This window comes from Oncorhynchus tshawytscha, unplaced genomic scaffold (assembly GCF_018296145.1).
Source record: "Oncorhynchus tshawytscha isolate Ot180627B unplaced genomic scaffold, Otsh_v2.0 Un_contig_1217_pilon_pilon, whole genome shotgun sequence".
Taxonomy (NCBI): Eukaryota; Metazoa; Chordata; class Actinopteri; order Salmoniformes; family Salmonidae; genus Oncorhynchus; species Oncorhynchus tshawytscha.
Genome location: NW_024609257.1, coordinates 86,266 through 107,500, shown reverse-complemented (window position 1 = coordinate 107,500; position 21,235 = coordinate 86,266). Strand labels below are relative to the sequence as shown.

General features: G+C 44.1%; 1 protein-coding gene across 1 annotated transcript in view; it reads right to left on the bottom strand.

Annotated features, from left to right (window-relative positions):
* LOC121838831 (vitamin K-dependent protein S-like) overlaps positions 1-21,235 on the bottom strand; it is a 45,103-nt gene that overhangs the window by 5,261 nt on the left and 18,607 nt on the right. The window contains exons 6-11 of the mRNA XM_042314653.1: positions 14,108-14,239; positions 9,548-9,688; positions 7,110-7,350; positions 6,820-7,006; positions 2,201-2,365; positions 1,505-1,673 (exon numbers count right to left, since the gene is read on the bottom strand). Of these exons, the coding sequence (XP_042170587.1) occupies positions 1,505-1,673; positions 2,201-2,365; positions 6,820-7,006; positions 7,110-7,350; positions 9,548-9,688; positions 14,108-14,239 (1,035 nt within the window). The remainder of the gene's footprint in view (positions 1-1,504; positions 1,674-2,200; positions 2,366-6,819; positions 7,007-7,109; positions 7,351-9,547; positions 9,689-14,107; positions 14,240-21,235) is intronic.

Here is a 21,235-nt window from a genome sequence, read left to right as displayed (position 1 = left end):
GTCTATGCTGAAGTGAGCCAGTCTAGTGTACACTACTCACTGTAGTCTATGCTGAAGTGAGCCAGTCTAGTGTACACTACTCACTGTAGTCTATGCTGAAGTGAGCCAGTCTAGTGTACACTACTCACTGTAGTCTATGCTGAAGTGAGCCAGTCTAGTGTACACTACTCACTGTAGTCTATGCTGAAGTGAGCCAGTCTAGTGTACACTACTCACTGTAGTCTATGCTGAAGTGAGCCAGTCTAGTGTACACTACTCACTGTAGTCTATGCTGAAGTGAGCCAGTCTAGTGTACACTACTCACTGTAGTCTATGCTGAAGTGAGCCAGTCTAGTGTACACTACTCACTGTAGTCTATGCTGAAGTGAGCCAGTCTAGTGTACACTACTCACTGTAGTCTATGCTGAAGTGAGCCAGTCTAGTGTACACTACTCACTGTAGTCTATGCTGAAGTGAGCCAGTCTAGTGTACACTACTCACTGTAGTCTATGCTGAAGTGAGCCAGTCTAGTGTACACTACTCACTGTAGTCTATGCTGAAGTGAGCCAGTCTAGTGTACACTACTCACTGTAGTCTATGCTGAAGTGAGCCAGTCTAGTGTACACTACTCACTGTAGTCTATGCTGAAGTGAGCCAGTCTAGTGTACACTACTCACTGTACTACTCACTGTAGTCTATGTTGAAGTGAGCCAGTCTAGTGTACACTACTCACTGTAGTCTATGCTGAAGTGAGCCAGTCTAGTGTACACTACTCACTGTAGTCTATGCTGAAGTGAGCCAGTCTAGTGTACACTACTCACTGTAGTCTATGTTGAAGTGAGCCAGTCTAGTGTACACTACTCACTGTAGTCTATGCTGAAGTGAGCCAGTCTAGTGTACACTACTCACTGTAGTCTATGTTGAAGTGAGCCAGTCTAGTGTACACTACTCACTGTAGTCTATGCTGAAGTGAGCCAGTCTAGTGTACACTACTCACTGTAGTCTATGCTGAAGTGAGCCAGTCTAGTGTACACTACTCACTGTAGTCTATGCTGAAGTGAGCCAGTCTAGTGTACACTACTCACTGTAGTCTATGCTGAAGTGAGCCAGTCTAGTGTACACTACTCACTGTAGTCTATGCTGAAGTGAGCCAGTCTAGTGTACACTACTCACTGTAGTCTATGCTGAAGTGAGCCAGTCTAGTGTACACTACTCACTGTAGTCTATGCTGAAGTGAGCCAGTCTAGTGTACACTACTCACTGTAGTCTATGCTGAAGTGAGCCAGTCTAGTGTACACTACTCACTGTAGTCTATGCTGAAGTGAGCCAGTCTAGTGTACACTACTCACTGTAGTCTATGCTGAAGTGAGCCAGTCTAGTGTACACTACTCACTGTAGTCCATGTTGAAGTGAGCCAGTCTAGTGTACACTACTCACTGTAGTCTATGCTGAAGTGAGCCAGTCTAGTGTACACTACTCACTGTAGTCTATGCTGAAGTGAGCCAGTCTAGTGTACACTACTCACTGTAGTCCATGTTGAAGTGAGCCAGTCCTGCCCCAGTGAAGTAGGTTCCTCTCTCTACGTGCAGGAAACAGTGTTTACTCTTCTTCTCCTGGATAACCTCTTTGACCCCAGACGCCCCCTGGTTCATCAGGTTCCAGCCCCGGATACACCCGTCCAGGCGAGGGTTGATCTGTACAGGGATCACATCAATGTCATCAGGTGGTTGTATGATGGTTGTTTTACGGTTATGGAATCGTTGTTTTTATGGTCGTTCTGCGGTTGTCGAGTGGTTATCTGTTAATTATTTGTGTGGTTATTGGTTGAATGTTTATTCTAAGGTTTGTTCTGTGGTTGTTCTGTGTTTTGTTCTGTGGTTGTTCTGTGGTTGTTCTGTGGTTGTTGTGTGGTTGTTCTGTGGTTGTGGTGTGGTTGTTCTGTGGTTGTTCTGTGGTTGTTCTGTGGTTGTTCTGTGGTTGTGGTGTGGTTGTTCTGTGGTTGTTCTATGGTTGTTCTGTGGTTGTTCTGTGGTTGTTCTATGGTTGTTCTGGTTGTTCTGTTGTTCTGTTGTTGTTCTGTTGTTGTTCTATGGTTGTGGTGTGGTTGTTCTATGGTTGTGGTGTGGTTGTTCTGTGGTTGTTCTGTGGTTGTGGTGTGGTTGTTCTGTGGTTGACCTATGGTTGTTCTGTGGTTGTGGTGTGGCGGCAGTGGGCTGTTTACCGGTTTGATGACGCTGTCGGTGCGGTTGGGCAGCCCTGCGATGTACACCTTGGTCTCCAGTTTCCCGTTAATGGACGTAAAGAGACTCTCAGGGCTGTTGATGCTCATCACAGCTTCCTTACTGATCTTAACACTGATACTGGACTCTAGTTCATCTACTGAGATCTACAACAACATTACACAACAACAACATTACACAACAACAACATTACACAACAACAACAACAACATTACACAACAACAGCAACATTACACGACAACGACATTACACGACAACAACATTACACATTACACAACAACAACATTATACAACAACAACATTACACGACAACAACAACATTACACATTACACAACAACAACATTACACAACAACAACATTGCATAGCAACAACATTACACAACAACAACATTACACAACAATAACATTACATAGCAACAACAACAATACACAACAGCAACATTATTGTGATATATTGTGATAGATTTGATAGATTGTGGTATATTATGATAGATTGTAGTATATTGTGATAGATTGTGGTATATTGTGATAGATTGTGGTATATTGTGATAGATTGTGGTATATTGTGATAGATTTGATAGATTGTGGTATATTATGATAGATTGTGGTATATAGTGGTATATTGTGATAGATTGTGGTATATTGTGATAGATTGTGGTATATTGTGATAGATTGTGGTATAATGTTATAGATTGTGGTATATTGTGATAGATTGTGGTATATTGTGATAGATTGTGGTATATTGTGATCGATTGTGATAGATTGTGGTATATTGTGATCGATTGTGGTATATTGTGATAATTGTGAACATTATACAACAACAACATTACACGACAACAACAACATTACACAACAACATTACACAACAACAACATTACAAAACAATAACTTTACATAGCAACAACAACAATACACAACTACAACATTACATACCAACAACAACATTATTGTGATATATTGTGATAGATTGTGGTATATTGTGATAGATTTGATAGATTGTGGTATATTATGATAGATTGTGGTATATTGTGGTATATTGTGATAGATTGTGGTATATTGTGATAGATTGTGGTATATTGTGATCGATTGTGCTATATTGTGATAGATTGTGTTATATTGTGATAGATTGTGGTATATTGTGATAGATTGTGGCTTCTATCAATGTCATTTCCAACCCCCCATATATGAGTACCAGTTAAAAGTTTGGACACACCTACTCAGTGCAGGGTTTTTCTTTATTTTTTACTATTTCCTACATTGTAGAGTAAACAAATCAAAATATATTTTATGTGCTCAGTGCTCAGCACATGTGGGAACTCCTTCAAGACTGTTGGAAAAGCATTCCAGGTGAAGCTGGTTGAGAGAATGTCAAGAGTGTGCAAAGCTGTCATCAAGGCAAAGGGTGGCTACTTTGAAGAATTATTTGCTTAACACTTTTTTGGTTACCACATTATTCCATATGTGTTATTTCATAGTTTTGATGTCTTCACTATTATTCTACAATGTAGAAAATAGTAAAAATAAAGAAAAACACTTGAATGAGTAGGTGTGTCCAGACTTTTGACTGGTACTGTATATACAGTTGAAGTCGGAAGTTTACATACACCTTAGCCAAATACATTTAAACTCAGTTTTTCACAATTCCTGAGATTTAATCCTTGTAAAAATTCCCTGTCTTAGGTCAGGTAGGATCACCACTTTATTTTAAGAATGTGAAATGTCAGAATAAGAGTAGAGAGAATTGTTTATTTGAGCTTTTATTTCTTCCATCACATTCCCAGTGGGTCAGAAGTTTATATATACTCAACTACCTATCAGGTAGCATTGCATTTCAATTGTTTAACTTGGGTCAAACGTTTAAGGTAGCCTCCCACAAGAAGTTTGTTGAGTTTTGGCCCATTCCTCCTGACGGAGTCAGGTTTGGCGACCTCCTTGCTCGCAGACGCTTTTCAGTTCTGCCCCACACATTTTCTATGGGATTGAGGTCAGGGCTTTGTGATGGCCACTCCAATACCTTGACTTTGTTGTCCTTAAGACATTTTGCCACAATTTTGGAAGTATGCTTGGGGGCTTTGTCCATTTGGAAGACCCATTTGCGACCAAGCTTTAACTTCCTGACTGATGAGATGTTTTGGAGCAGGGGTTTCTTCCTTGTTGAGCGGCCTTTCAGGTTATGTCGATATAGGACTCTTTTACTGTGGATATAGATACTTTTGTACCTGTTTCCTCCAGCATCTTCACAAGGTCCTTTGCTGTTGTTCTGGGATTGATTTGCACTTTTCGCACCAAAGTACATTCATCTCTAGGAGACAGAACACGTCTCCTTCCTGAGCGGTATGACGACGGCGTGGTCCCATGGTGTTTATACTTGCGTACTATTGATTGTACAGATGAGCGTGGTACCTCCAGGCATTTGGAAATTGCTCCCAAGGATGAACCAGACTTGTGGAGGTCTACAATTTTTTTCTGAGGTCTTGGCTGATTTCTTTAGATTTTTCCATGATGTCAAGCAAAGAGGCACTGAGTTTGAAGGTAGGCCTTGAAATACATCCACAGGTACACCTCCAATTGACTCAAATTATGTTAATTAGCCAATCAGAAGCTTCTTAAGCCATGACATCATTTTCTGGAATTTTCCAAGCTGTTTTAAAGGCCCAGTCAACTTAGTGTATGTAAACTTCTGACCCACTGGAATTGTGATACAGTGAATTATAAGTGAAATAATCTGTCTGTAAACAATTTTTGGAAAAATGACTTGTGTCATGAACAAAGTAGATGTCCTAACTGACTTGATAAAACTATAGTTTGTTAACAAGACATTTGTGGAGTGGTTGAAAAACGAGTTTTGATGACTCCGACCTAAGTGTATGTAAACTTCTAACTTCAACTGTAACATCATCATCTTAACACTGGATTGAGATTAAACCCATCGGAGCAAAAAAAAGACAGGTAGTCAGGTTGGACAGGTGACTAATATAACCAGCTAGAGACAGTCAGGTTAGACAGCTGACTAATATAACCAGCTAGAGACAGTCAGGTTGGACAGGTGACTAATATAACCAGCTAGAGACAGTAAGGTTGGACAGATGACTAATATAACCAGCTAGAGACAGTCAGGTTGGACAGAGGACTAATGTAACCAGCTAGAAACAGTAAGGTTGGACAGGTGACTAATATAACCAGCTAGAGACAGTAAGGTTGGACAGATGACTAATATAACCAGCTAACCAGCTAGAGACAGTAAGGTTGGACAGAGGACTAACATAACCAGCTAGAGACAGTCAGGTTGGACAGGTGACTAATATAACCAGCTAGAGACAGTCAGGTTGGACAGGTGACTAATATAACCAGCTAGAGACAGTCAGGTTGGACAGGTAACTAATATAACCAGCTAGAGACAGTCATGTTGGACAGGTGACTAATATAACCAGCTAGAGACAGTCAGGTTGGACAGGTGACTAATATAACCATCTAGAGACAGTCAGGTTGGACAGAGGACTAATATAACCAGCTAGAGACAGTAAGGTTGGACAGGTGACTAATATAACCAGCTAGAGACAGTAAGGTTGGACAGGTGACTAATATAACCAGCTAGAGACAGTCAGGTTGGACAGATGTCTAATATAACCAGCTAACCAGCTAGAGACAGTAAGGTTGGACAGAGGACTAACATAACCAGCTAGAGACAGTCAGGTTGGACAGGTGACTAATATAACCAGCTAGAGACAGTCAGGTTGGACAGGTGACTAATATAACCAGCTAGAGACAGTAAGGTTGGACAGATGACTAATATAACCAGCTAGAGACAGTCAGGTTGGACAGGTGACTAATATAACCAGCTAGAGACAGTCAGGTTGGACAGGTGACTAATATAACCAGCTAGAGACAGTCAGGTTGGACAGGTGACTAATATAACCAGCTAGAGACAGTCAGGTTGGACAGAGGACTAATGTAACAAGCTAGAGACAGTAAGGTTGGACAGGTGACTGATATAACCAGCTAGAGACAGTAAGGTTGGACAGGTGACTAATATAACCAGCTAGAGACAGTCAGGTTGGACAGGTGAATAATATAACCAGCTAGAGACAGTCAGGTTGGACAGAGGACTAATATAACCAGCTAGAGACAGTCAGGTTGGACAGGTGACTAATATAACCAGCTTGAGACAGTAAAAGACAGGCAGTCAGGTTGGACAGGTGACTAATATAACCAGCTTGAGACAGTCAGGTTGGACAGGTGAATAATATAACCAGCTAGAGACAGTCAGGTTGGACAGAGGACTAATATAACCAGCTAGAGACAGTAAAAGACAGGCAGTCAGGTTGGACAGGTGACTAATATAACCAGCTAGAGACAGTAAAAGACAGGCAGTCAGGTTGGACAGGTGACTAATATAACCAGCTTGAGACAGTAAAAGACAGGCAGTCAGGTTGGACAGGTGACTAATATAACCAGCTAGAGACAGTCAGGTTGGACAGGTGACTAATATAACCAGCATGAGACAGTAAAAGACAGGCAGTCAGGTTGGACAGAGGACTAATATAACCAGCTAGAGACAGTAAAAAGTAATCAGTGATGTAATCCACGAGCCAGTCTTACCACATGCCACTGTCCGTCGTTGATGGCCTTGCCCCCGCTGGTGACCTTCAGGGAGTGCTGGGTCTTGAACTGGACCTCGATCCGTCCTCCCCTCAGCCCCAGCATGAACCATGAGTCCTGGGAAGACTCTGCGTACAGAACCACCCCTTCTGGATCAAACGTACGGAAGTCAAACTCTGCAGCAAACCTGGAGACACACGACCCAGACGACCCGGAAGATTTAGGGTACAGTTGTGTAGTGAACAGGACTGCATGTCTGTCTCTGCCTCGGTGTGTTTAAACCCCCTTACTTGGTGTTCTCCGGGAGTCTGAAGCGGAGGTATATGACAGGCCCTCCGGTGAATTGTTCTCCCAGGTATAGCATCTCAGAGTGTTTGTAGTCGTAGAGCTGGACACACACCGGCACCTCCTCGCAGGAGCGCTGGTCCTCCGCTAACCGCAGGCCCTGACGACCTTCGCAGCGGCAGGAGTAGCTACCCATCGTGTTCACACACACGCCCTCACACACGCCCACCTCGCACTCGTCGACATCTGGGGACAACCACGAGCGTCAGGCGGAGAGGGTAGAGGTCAGAGGTCATTACAGGAGGTACAGGGTCAGGGTTAAGATCAGTTGATACCAAAAGTTCCATTAGGTCCTTGAATATAATTGTCTCTGACATTTTTTTTATTTGTCAGACTGTATATTTAGGGGCAGCAGGTAGCCTAGTGGTTAGAGTGTAGAGGTGGCAGGTAGCCTAGTGGTTAGAGTGTAGAGGAGGCAGGTAGCCTAGTGCTTAGAGTGTAGAGGAGGCAGGTAGCCTAGTGGTTAGAGTGTAGAGGAGGCAGGTAGCCTAGTGGTTAGAGTGTAGAGGAGGCAGGTAGCCTAGTGGTTAGAGTGTAGAGGAGGCAGGTAGCCTAGTGGTTAGAGTGTTGAGGAGGCAGGTAGCCTAGTGGTTAGAGTGTAGAGGAGGCAGGTAGCCTAGTGGTTAGAGTGTAGAGGAGGCAGGTAGCCTAGTGGTTAGAGTGTAGAGGAGGCAGGGTAGCCTAGTGGTTAGAGTGTAGAGGAGGCAGGTAGCCTAGTGGTTAGAGTGTAGAGGAGGCAGGTAGCCTAGTGGTTAGAGTGTAGAGGAGGCAGGGTAGCCTAGTGGTTAGAGTGTAGAGGAGGTAGGTAGCCTAGTGGTTAGAGTGTTGGGCCAGTAACCCAAAAGGATGCTAGATCGAATCCCTGAGCTGACAAGGTAAAAATCTGACGTTCTGCCCCTGAACAAGGCAGTTAACCCACTGTTCCTAGACCAGTTAACCCACTGTTCCTAGACCAGTAAACCCACTGTTCCTAGACCAGTTAACCCACTGCTCCTAGACCAGTTAACCCACTGTTCCTAGACCAGTTAACCCACTGTTCCTAGACCAGTTAACCCACTGCTCCTAGACCAGTAAACCCACTGTTCCTAGACCAGTTAACCCACTGTTCCTAGACCAGTAAACCCACTGTTCCTAGACCAGTTAACCCACTGTTCCTAGACCAGTAAACCCACTGTTCCTAGACCAGTTAACCCACTGTTCCTAGACCAGTTAACCCACTGCTCCTAGACCAGTAAACCCACTGTTCCTAGACCAGTAAACCCACTGTTCCTAGACCAGTTAACCCACTGTTCCTAGACCAGTTAACCCACTGTTCCTAGACCAGTTAACCCACTGCTCCTAGACCAGTTAACCCACTGTTTCTAGACCAGTTAACCCACTGTTCCTAGACCAGTTAACCCACTGTTCCTAGACCAGTAAACCCACTGTTCCTAGACCAGTTAACCCACTGTTCCTAGACCAGTTAACCCACTGTTCCTACACCAGTTAACCCACTGTTCCTAGACCAGTTAACCCACTGTTCCTACACCAGTTAACCCACTGCTCCTAGACCAGTTAACCCACTGTTCCTAGACCAGTTAACCCACTGTTCCTACACCAGTTAACCCACTGTTTCTAGACCAGTTAACCCACTGTTCCTAGACCAGTTAACCCACTGTTCCTAGACCAGTTAACCCACTGTTCCTAGACCAGTTAACCCACTGTTCCTAGACCAGTTAACCCACTGTTCCTAGACCAGTTAACCCACTGTTCCTAGACCATTTAACCCACTGTTCCTAGACCAGTAAACCCACTGTTCCTAGACCAGTTAACCCACTGTTCCTAGACCAGTTAACCCACTGTTCCTAGACCAGTTAACCCACTGTTCCTAGACCAGTTAACCCACTGTTCCTAGACCAGTTAACCCACTGTTCCTAGACCAGTTAACCCACTGTTCCTAGACCAGTTAACCCACTGTTCCTAGACCAGTTAACCCACTGTTCCTAGACCAGTTAACCCACTGTTCCTAGACCAGTTAACCCACTGTTCCTAGACCAGTAAACCTACTGTTCCTAGACCAGTTAACCCACTGCTCCTAGACCAGTAAACCTACTGTTCCTAGACCAGTTAACCCACTGTTCCTAGACCAGTTAACCCACTGTTCCTAGACCAGTTAACCCACTGTTCCTAGACCAGTTAACCCACTGTTCCTAGACCAGTTAACCCACTGTTCCTAGACCAGTTAACCCACTGTTCCTAGACCAGTAAACCCACTGTTCCTAGGGCCGTCATTGTAAATAAGAACTTGTTCATAACTGACCTGACTAGTTAAATAAACATGTTCCTGTCTGTGATAGTGTCTTTCTCACGTGGTCAGTGTGGGTACAGTGGAGTGGCATCTCACCCAAACAGGAACGCAAGGTGAAGTTGTAACTGAAGCCCGGGGACATGTTCCTAGACCAGTGGCACTCATACATGCCAGGGTTGTTGACACATTTAGCCGGTTCTTCACAGATACTGGGGTACAGCAGACACTCATTGATATCTGGGGAGGGAACATATTTAGCTGGTTCCTCAGAGATATTGGGGTACAGCAGACACTATCTGGGGAGGGAACACATATATTACTGGTTCCTCAGAGATATTGGGGTACAACAGACACTATCTGGGGAGGGAACACATATATTACTGGTTCCTCAGAGATATTGGGGTACAGCAGACACTATCTGGGGAGGAGACACATATATTACTGGTTCCTCAGAGATATTGGGGTACAGCAGACACTATCTGGGGAGGGAACACATATATTACTGGTTCCTCAGAGATATTGGGGTACAACAGACACTATCTGGGGAGGGAACACATATAGCTGGTTCCTCAGAGATACTGGGGTACAGCAGACACTCTCTGGGGAGGAGACACATTTAGCTGGTTCCTCAGAGATATTGGGGTACAGCAGACACTCTCTGGGGAGGGAACACATAGTTGGTTCCTCAGAGATATTGGGGTACAACAGACACTATCTGGGGAGGGAACACATATATTAGCTGGTTCCTCAGAGATATTGGGGTACAGCAGACACTATCTGGGGAGGGAACACATATAGCTGGTTCCTCAGAGATACTGGGGTACAGCAGACACTCATTGATATCTGGGGAGGGAACACATATAGTTGGTTCCTCAGAGATATAGGGGTACAACAGACACTATCTGGGGAGGGAACACATTTAGCTGGTTCCTCAGAGATATTGGGGTACAGCAGACACTATCTGGGGAGGGAACACATTTAGCTGGTTCCTCAGAGATATTGGGGTACAGCAGACACTCTCTGGGGAGGAGACACATTTAGCTGGTTCCTCAGAGATATTGGGGTACAGCAGACACTCTCTGGGGAGGAGACACAGACATCTTGACATCTCCAGTGTGAGTTGGTAATATGGAGGTTTGGTTTAGTCATGAGACAATCGCACGAACATTAACACAAGTGGGTGTGCACAAGCAGCAACAGAGACTGAAGCCTGTTTCTGGTAACAGCGATGGTCAATGACCCTGAGGCTTAAACACTCTCATGTAACGCTGTACTGGTCAGTCATCTCCCTCTGTTAATCTAAATTACAGCCTGGGTCTGTAAAGCTAGAGTATAATCTAGTGTCTGGGTCTGTAAAGCTAGAGTATAATCTAGTGTCTGGGTCTGTAAAGCTAGAGTATAATCTAGTGTCTGGGTCTGTAAAGCTAGAGAATAATCTAGTGTCTGGGTCTGTAAAGCTAGAGAATAATCTAGTGTCTGGGTCTGTAAAGCTAGAGTATAATCTAGTGTCTGGGTCTGTAAAGCTAGAGTATAATCTAGTGTCTGGGTCTGTAAAGCTAGAGTATAATCTAGTGTCTGGGTCTGTAAAGCTAGAGTATAATCTAGTGTCTGGGTCTGTAAAGCTAGAGTATAATCTAGTGTCTGGGTCTGTAAAGCTAGAGTATAATCTAGTGTCTGGGTCTGTAAAGCTAGAGTATAATCTAGTGTCTGGGTCTGTAAAGCTAGAGAATAATCTAGTGTCTGGGTCTGTAAAGCTAGAGTATAATCTAGTGTCTGGGTCTGTAAAGCTAGAGTATAATCTAGTGTCTGGGTCTGTAAAGCTAGAGTATAATCTAGTGTCTGGGTCTGTAAAGCTAGAGTATAATCTAGTGTCTGGGTCTGTAAAGCTAGAGTATAATCTAGTGTCTGGGTCTGTAAAGCTAGAGTATAATCTAGTGTCTGGGTCTGTAAAGCTAGAGTATAATCTAGTGTCTGGGTCTGTAAAGCTAGAGTATAATCTAGTGTCTGGGTCTGTAAAGCTAGAGTATAATCTAGTGTCTGGGTCTGTAAAGCTAGAGAATAATCTAGTGTCTGGGTCTGTAAAGCTAGAGTATAATCTAGTGTCTGGGTCTGTAAAGCTAGTGTCTGGGTCTGTAAAGCTAGAGTATAATCTAGTGTCTGGGTCTGTAAAGCTAGAGTATAATCTAGTGTCTGGGTCTGTAAAGCTAGAGTATAATCTAGTGTCTGGGTCTGTAAAGCTAGAGTATAATCTAGTGTCTGGGTCTGTAAAGCTAGAGAATAATCTAGTGTCTGGGTCTGTAAAGCTAGAGAATAATCTAGTGTCTGGGTCTGTAAAGCTAGAGAATAATCTAGTGTCTGGGTCTGTAAAGCTAGAGTATAATCTAGTGTCTGGGTCTGTAAAGCTAGAGTATAATCTAGTGTCTGGGTCTGTAAAGCTAGAGTATAATCTAGTGTCTGGGTCTGTAAAGCTAGAGTATAATCTAGTGTCTGGGTCTGTAAAGCTAGAGTATAATCTAGTGTCTGGGTCTGTAAAGCTAGAGAATAATCTAGTGTCTGGGTCTGTAAAGCTAGAGAATAATCTAGTGTCTGGGTCTGTAAAGCTAGAGAATAATCTAGTGTCTGGGTCTGTAAAACTAGAGTATAATCTAGTGTCTGGGTCTGTAAAGCTAGAGAATAATCTAGTGTCTGGGTCTGTAAAGCTAGAGAATAATCTAGTGTCTGGGTCTGTAAAGCTAGAGTATAATCTAGTGTCTGGGTCTGTAAAGCTAGAGAATAATCTAGTGTCTGGGTCTGTAAAGCTAGAGAATAATCTAGTGTCTGGGTCTGTAAAGCTAGAGAATAATCTAGTGTCTGGGTCTGTAAAGCTAGAGAATAATCTAGTGTCTGGGTCTGTAAAGCTAGAGAATAATCTAGTGTCTGGGTCTGTAAAACTAGAGTATAATCTAGTGTCTGGGTCTGTAAAGCTAGAGAATAATCTAGTGTCTGGGTTTGCAAATCTAGAGAATAATCTAGTGTCTGGGCTTGCAAATCTAGAGTCTAATATAGAGGAGTCTAAACTAGAGTATGGGCCTGCAACTCTAGTCTAGAATCTAAACTAGATTCTAAACTAGCCTGGGACTGCAAATCTAGTGTCTAAACTAGAGTTTGGGCCTGCAAATCTAGAGTCTAAACTAGAGTCTAAACTAGATTCTAAACTAGTCTAGGACTGCAAATCTGGAGTCTGAACTAGAGTTTGGGCCTGCAAATCTAGAGTCTAAACTAGATTGTAAACTAGTCTGGGACTGCAAATCTAGAGTCTAAACTAGAGTTTGGACCTGCAAATCTAGATTCTAAACTAAAGTCTAAACAAGTCTGAGCCTGAAAATCTAGAGTCTAAACTAGATCCTAAACTAGAGTCTAAGCTAGAGTCTGGGCCTGCAAATCTAGTGTCTAAACCAGAGTCTAAACTGGAGTCCAGTTTGCCTGTACAGTGGATCTATATAACAGTAACTGTTACCTGTACAGTGGATCTATATAACAGTAACTGTCACCTGTACAGTGGATCTATATAACTGTTACCTGTACAGTGGATCTATATAACAGTAACTGTTACCTGTACAGTGGATCTATATAACAGTAACTGTTACCTGTACAGTGGATCTATATAACAGTAACTGTTACCTGTACAGTGGATCTATATAACTGTTACCTGTACAGTGGATCTATATAACAGTAACTGTCACCTGTACAGTGGATCTATATAACAGTAACTGTCACCTGTACAGTGGATCTATATAACAGTCACTGTTACCTGTACAGTGGATCTATATAACAGTAACTGTTACCTGTACAGTGGATCTATATAACAGTAACTGTTACCTGTACAGTGGATCTATATAACAGTAACTGTTACCTGTACAGTGGATCTATATAACAGTAACTGTTACCTGTACAGTGGATCTATATAACAGTAACTGGTACCTGTACAGTGGATCTATATAACTGTTACCTGTACAGTGGATCTATATAACAGTAACTGTTACCTGTACAGTGGATCTATATAACAGTAACTGTTACCTGTACAGTGGATCTATATAACTGTTACCTGTACAGTGGATCTATAGAACAGTAACTGTTACCTGTACAGTGGATCTATATAACAGTAACTGTTACCTGTACAGTGGGTTTATATAACAGTAACTGTCACCTGTACAGTGGATCTATATAACAGTAACTGTTACCTGTACAGTGGGTTTATATAACAGTAACTGTCACCTGTACAGTGGATCTATATAACAGTAATTGTTACCTGTACAGTGGATCTATAGAACAGTAACTGTCACCTGTACAGTGGATCTATATAACAGTAACTGTTACCTGTACAGTGGATCTATATAACTGTTACCTGTACAGTGGATCTATATAACAGTAACTGTCACCTGTACAGTGGATCTATATAACAGTAACTGTTACCTGTACAGTGGATCTATATAACAGTAACTGTTACCTGTACAGTGGATCTATATAACAGTAACTGTCACCTGTACAGTGGATCTATATAACAGTAACTGTTACCTGTACAGTGGATCTATATAACAGTAACTGTTACCTGTACAGTGGATCTATATAACAGTAATTGTTACCTGTACAGTGGATCTATATAACAGTAACTGTTACCTGTACAGTGGATCTTCTCGCTGGTTCTGAACCGGTACCCATCGTCACACATACAGCGGAAGCTCCCGGGGGAGTTGTAACACTTCTGGTTGCAGCCGGCTTGGTGATCTGGGTCTGAACACTCGTCGATGTCTGATCAATAAAACAACCAATAACATCGTTATTCAAGAAGTCCTGTTCCTGCCTAATAAGTCAGCAAAACCAACGTTTCTGACCAAGCTTTTAGAGACGGATTCAAACCAGCAACCCAGTATTAAGCCAGGACCCAGTATTAAGCCAGAACCCAGTATTAAGCCAGAACCCAGTATTAAGCCAGGACCCAGTATTAAGCCAGGACCCAGTATTAAGCCAGAACCCAGTATTAAGCCAGGACCCAGTATTAAGCCAGGACCCAGTATTAAGCCAGGACCCAGTATTAAGCCAGGACCCAGTATTAAGCCAGGACCCAGTATTAAGCCAGAACCCAGTATTAAGCCAGGACCCAGTATTAAGCCAGGACCCAGTATTAAGCCAGAAACCAGTATTAAGCCAGGACCCAGTATTACGTCAGGACCCAGTATTAAGTAGGACCCAGTATTAAGCCAGGACCCAGTATTAAGTCAGGACCCAGTATTAAGCCAGGACCCAGTATTAAGCCAGGACCCAGTATTAAGCCAGGACCCAGAATTAAGCCAGGACCCAATATTAAGCCAGAACCCAGTATTAAGCCAGGACCCAGTATTAAGCCAGGACCCAGTATTAAGCCAGGACCCAGTATTAAGCCAGAACCCAGTATTAAGCCAGGACCCAGTATTAAGTCAGGACCCAGTATTAAGTAGGACCCAGTATTAAGCCAGGACCCAGTATTAAGTAGGACCCAGTATTAAGCCAGAACCCAGTATTAAGCCAGGACCCAGTATTAAGTAGGGACCAGTATTAAGCCAGCACCCAGTATTAAGCCAGGACCCAGTATTAAGTAGGACCCAGCATTAAGCCAGGACCCAGTATTAAGCCAGGACCCAGTATTAAGTAGAACCCAGTATTAAGCCAGGACCCAGTATTAAGCCAGGACCCAGTATTAAGCCAGGGCCCAGTATTAAGTAGGACCCAGTATTAAGCCAGGACCCAGTATTAAGTCAGGACCCAGTATTAAGTAGGACCCAGTATTAAGCCAGGACCCAGTATTAAGCCAGGACCCAGTATTAAGCCAGGAACCAGTATTAAGCCAGGACCCAGTATTAAGCCAGGACCCAGTATTAAGCCAGAACCCAGTATTAAGCCAGGACCCAGTATTAAGCCAGGACCCAGTATTAAGCCAGGACCCAGTATTAAGCCAGAACCCAGCATTAAGCCAGGACCCAGTATTAAGTCAGGACCCAGTATTAAGTAGGACCCAGTATTAAGCCAGGACCCAGTATTAAGTCAGGACCCAGTATTAAGTAGGACCCAGTATTAAGGCAGGACCCAGTATTAAGTAGGACCCAGTATTAAGCCAGAACCCAGTATTAAGCCAGCACCCAGTATTAAGTAGGGACCAGTATTAAGCCAGGAACCAGTATTAAGCCAGGACCCAGTATTAAGCCAGGACCCAATATTAAGTAGGACCCAGTATTAAGCCAGGACCCAGTATTAAGCCAGGACCCAGTATTAAGTAGGACCCAGTATTAAGTAGGACCCAGTATTAAGGCAGAACCCAGTATTAAGCCAGGACCCAGTATTAAGTAGGGACCAGTATTAAGCCAGGACCCAGTATTAAGTCAGGACCCAGTATTAAGTAGGACCCAGCATTAAGCCAGGACCCAGTATTAAGCCAGGACCCAGTATTAAGTAGGACCCAGTATTAAACCAGGACCCAGTATTAAGCCAGGACCCAGTATTAAGTAGGACCCAGTATTAAGCCAGGACCCAGTATTAAGTCAGGACCCAGTATTAAGTAGGACCCAGTATTAAGCCAGGACCCAGTATTAAGCCAGGACCCAGTATTAAGCCAGGACCCAGTATTAAGCCAGGACCCAGTATTAAGCCAGGACCCAGTATTAAGCCAGGACCCAGTATTAAGTAGGACCCAGTATTAAGCCAGGACCCAGTATTAAGCCAGGACCCAGTATTAAGCCAGGACCCAGTATTAAGTAGGACCCAGTATTAAACCAGGAACCAGTATTAAGTAGGACCCAGTATTAAGCCAGGACCCAGTATTAAGTCGGACCCAGTATTAAGCCAGGACCCAGTATTAAGTAGGACCCAGTATTAAACCAGGACCCAGTATTAAGCCAGGACCCAGTATTAAGTAGGACCCAGTATTAAGCCAGGACCCAGTATTAAGCCAGGACCCAGTATTAAGCCAGGACCCAGTATTAAGTAGGACCCAGTATTAAGTAGGACCCAGTATTAAGTAGGACCCAGTATTATTAAGCCAGGACCCAGTATTAAGTAGGACCCAGTATTAAGTAGGACCCAGTATGAAGTAGGACCCAGTATTAAGTAGGACCCAGTATTAAGCCAGGACCCAGTATTAAGCCAGGACCCAGTATTAAGCCAGGACCCAGTATTAAGCCAGGACCCAGTATTAAGCCAGAACCCAGTATTAAGCCAGGACCCAGTATTAAGCCAGGACCCAGTATTAAGCCAGGACCCTGTATTAAGTAGGACCCAGTATTAATTAGGACCCAGTATTAAGTCAGGACCCAGTATTAAGTAGGACCCAGTATTAAGCCAGGACCCAGTATTAAGTCAGGACCCAGTATTAAGTAGGACCCAGTATTAAGGCAGGACCCAGTATTAAGTAGGACCCAGTATTAAGCCAGAACCCAGTATTAAGTAGGGACCCAGTATTAAGCCAGGACCCAGTATTAAGCCAGGACCCAGTATTAAGTAGGACCCAGTATTAAGCCAGGACCCAGTATTAAGCCAGGACCCAGTATTAAGCCAGGACCCAGTATTAAGTAGGACCCAGTATTAAGTAGGACCCAGTATTAAACCAGGAACCAGTATTAAGTAGGACCCAGTATTAAGCCAGGACCCAGTAGCCAGGACCCAGTCAGGACCCAGTATTAAGTCGGACCCAGTATTAAGCCAGGACCCAGTATTAAGTAGGACCCAGTATTAAACCAGGACCCAGTATTAAGCCAGGACCCAGTATTAAGCCAGGACCCAGTATTAAGCCAGGACCCAGTATTAATCCAGGACCCAGTATTAAGTAGAACCCAGTATTAAGCCAGGACCCAGTATTAAGCCAGGACCCAGTATTAAGCCAGGACCCAGTATTAAGTAGGACCCAGTATTAAGTAGGACCTAGTATTAAGTAGGACCCAGTATTATTAAGCCAGGACCCAGTATTAAGTAGGACCCAGTATTAAGTAGGACCCAGTATGAAGTAGGACCCAGTATTAAGTAGGACCCAGTATTAAGCCAGGACCCAGTATTAAGCCAGGACCCAGTATTAAGCCAGGACCCAGTATTAAGCCAGGACCCAGTATTAAGCCAGAACCCAGTATTAAGCCAGGACCCAGTATTAAGCCAGGACCCAGTATTAAGCCAGGACCCAGTATTAAGTAGGACCCAGTATTAAGTAGGACCCAGTATTAAGTCAGGACCCAGTATTAAGTAGGACCCAGTATTAAGCCAGGACCCAGTATTAAGTCAGGACCCAGTATTAAGTAGGACCCAGTATTAAGGCAGGACCCAGTATTAAGTAGGACCCAGTATTAAGCCAGGACCCAGTATTAAGCCAGGACCCAGTATTAAGCCAGGACCCAGTATTAAGCCAGGACCCAGTATTAAGCCAGGACCCAGTATTAAGCCAGGACCCAGTATTAAGCCAGGACCCAGTATTAAGTAGGACCCAGTATTAAGCCAGGACCCAGTATTAAGCCAGGACCCAGTATTAAGCCAGGACCCAGTATTAAGTAGGACCCAGTATTAAGTAGGACCCAGTATTAAACCAGGAACCAGTATTAAGTAGGACCCAGTATTAAGCCAGGACCCAGTATTAAGTCGGACCCAGTATTAAGCCAGGACCCAGTATTAAGTAGGACCCAGTATTAAACCAGGACCCAGTATTAAGCCAGGACCCAGTATTAAGTAGGACCCAGTATTAAGCCAGGACCCAGTATTAAGCCAGGACCCAGTATTAAGCCAGGACCCAGTATTAAGTAGAACCCAGTATTAAGCCAGGACCCAGTATTAAGCCAGGACCCAGTATTAAGTAGGACCCAGTATTAAGTAGGACCCAGTATTAAGTAGGACCCAGTATTATTAAGCCAGGACCCAGTATTAAGTAGGACCCAGTATTAAGTAGGACCCAGTATGAAGTAGAACCCAGTATTAAGCCAGGACCCAGTATTAAGCCAGGACCCAGTATTAAGCCAGGACCCAGTATTAAGCCAGAACCCAGTATTAAGCCAGGACCCAGTATTAAGCCAGGACCCAGTATTAAGCCAGGACCCAGTATTAAGTAGGACCCAGTATTAAGTAGGACCCAGTATTAAGTCAGGACCCAGTATTAAGTAGGACCCAGTATTAAGCCAGGACCCAGTATTAAGTCAGGACCCAGTATTAAGTAGGACCCAGTATTAAGGCAGGACCCAGTATTAAGTAGGACCCAGTATTAAGCCAAAACCCAGTATTAAGTAGGGACCCAGTATTAAGCCAGGACCCAGTATTAAGCCAGGACCCAGTATTAAGTAGGACCCAGTATTAAGCCAGGACCCAGTATTAAGCCAGGACCCAGTATTAAGCCAGGACCCAGTATTAAGTAGGACCCAGTATTAAGTAGGACCCAGTATTAAACCAGGAACCAGTATTAAGTAGGACCCAGTATTAAGCCAGGACCCAGTATTAAGTCGGACCCAGTATTAAGCCAGGACCCAGTATTAAGTAGGACCCAGTATTAAACCAGGACCCAGTATTAAGCCAGGACCCAGTATTAAGTAGGACCCAGTATTAAGCCAGGACCCAGTATTAAGCCAGGACCCAGTATTAAGCCAGGACCCAGTATTAAGTAGAACCCAGTATTAAGCCAGGACCCAGTATTAAGCCAGGACCCAGTATTAAGCCAGGACCCAGTATTAAGTAGGACCCAGTATTAAGTAGGACCCAGTATTAAGTAGGACCCAGTATTATTAAGCCAGGACCCAGTATTAAGTAGGACCCAGTATTAAGTAGGACCCAGTATTAAGTAGGACCCAGTATTAAGCCAGGACCCAGTATTAAGCCAGGACCCAGTATTAAGCCAGGACCCAGTATTAAGCCAGGACCCAGTATTAAGCCAGGACCCAGTATTAAGCCAGGACCCAGTATTAAGCCAGGACCCAGTATTAAGCCAGGACCCAGTATTAAGCCAGGACCCAGTATTAAGTAGGACCCAGTATTAAGTAGGACCCAGTATTAAGAGGACCCAGTATTAAGTAGGACCCAGTATTAAGCCAGAACCCAGTATTAAGCCAGGACCCAGTATTAAGTAGGGACCAGTATTAAGCCAGGACCCAGTATTAAGCCAGGACCCAGTATTAAGCCAGGACCCAGTATTAGGACCCAGTATTAAGCCAGGACCCAGTATTAAGCCAGGACCCAGTATTAAGCCAGGACCCAGTATTAAGTAGGACCCAGTATTAAGCCAGGACCCAGTATTAAGCCAGGACCCAGTATTAAGCCAGGACCCAGTATTAAGCCAGGACCCAGTATTAAGCCAGGACCCAGTATTAAGCCAGGACCCAGTATTAAGCCAGGACCCAGTATTAAGCCAGGACCCAGTATTAAGCCAGGACCCAGTATTAAGCCAGGACCCAGTATTAAGCCAGGACCCAGTATTAAGCCAGGACCCAGTATTAAGCCAGGACCCAGTATTAAGCCAGGACCCAGTATTAAGTAGGACCCAGTATTAAGCCAGGACCCAGTATTAAGCCAGGACCCAGTATTAAGCCAGGACCCAGTATTAAGCCAGGACCCAGTATTAAGCCAGGACCCAGTATTAAGTAGGACCCAGTATTAAGCCAGGACCCAGTATTAAGTAGGACCCAGTATTAAGTAGGACCCAGTATTAAGCCAGGACCCAGTATTAAAGCCAGACCCAGTATTAAGCCAGGAACCCAGTATTAAGCCAGGACCCAGTATTAAGCCAGGACCCAGTATTAAGCCAGGACCCAGTATTAAGCCAGGACCCAGTATTAAGCCAGGACCCAGTATTAAGCCAGGACCCAGTATTAAGCCAGGACCCAGTATTAAGCCAGGACCCAGTATTAAGTCAGGACCCAGTATTAAGTAGGACCCAGTATTAAGCCAGGACCCAGTATTAAGTCAGGACCCAGTATTAAGTAGGACCCAGTATTAAGCCAGGACCCAGTATTAAGCCAGGACCCAGTATTAAGTAGGGACCAGTATTAAGCCAGGACCCAGTATTAAGCCAGGACCCAGTATTAAGCCAGGACCCAGTATTAAGTAGGACCCAGTATTAAGTAGGACCCAGTATTAAGCCAGGACCCAGTATTAAGTAGGACCCAGTATTAAGTAGAACCCAGTATTAAGCCAGGACCCAGTATTAAGTAGGGACCCAGTATTAAGCCAGGACCCAGTATTAAGTCAGGACCCAGTATTAAGTAGGACCCAGCATTAAGCCAGGACCCAGTATTAAGCCAGGACCCAGTATTAAGTCCCAGTATTAAACCAGGACCCAGTATTAAGCCAGGACCCAGTATTAAGTAGGACCCAGTATTAAGCCAGGACCCAGTATTAAGTCAGGACCCAGTATTAAGTAGGACCCAGTATTAAGCCAGGACCCAGTATTAAGCCAGGACCCAGTATTAAGCCAGGACCCAGTATTAAGCCAGGACCCAGTATTAAGCCAGGACCCAGTATTAAGTAGGACCCAGTATTAAGCCAGGACCCAGTATTAAGCCAGGACCCAGTATTAAGCCAGGACCCAGTATTAAGTAGGACCCAGTATTAAGTAGGACCCAGTATTAAACCAGGAACCAGTATTAAGTAGGACCCAGTATTAAGCCAGGACCCAGTATTAAGTCGGACCCAGTATTAAGCCAGGACCCAGTATTAAGTAGGACCCAGTATTAAACCAGGACCCAGTATTAAGCCAGGACCCAGTATTAAGTAGGACCCAGTATTAAGCCAGGACCCAGTATTAAGCCAGGACCCAGT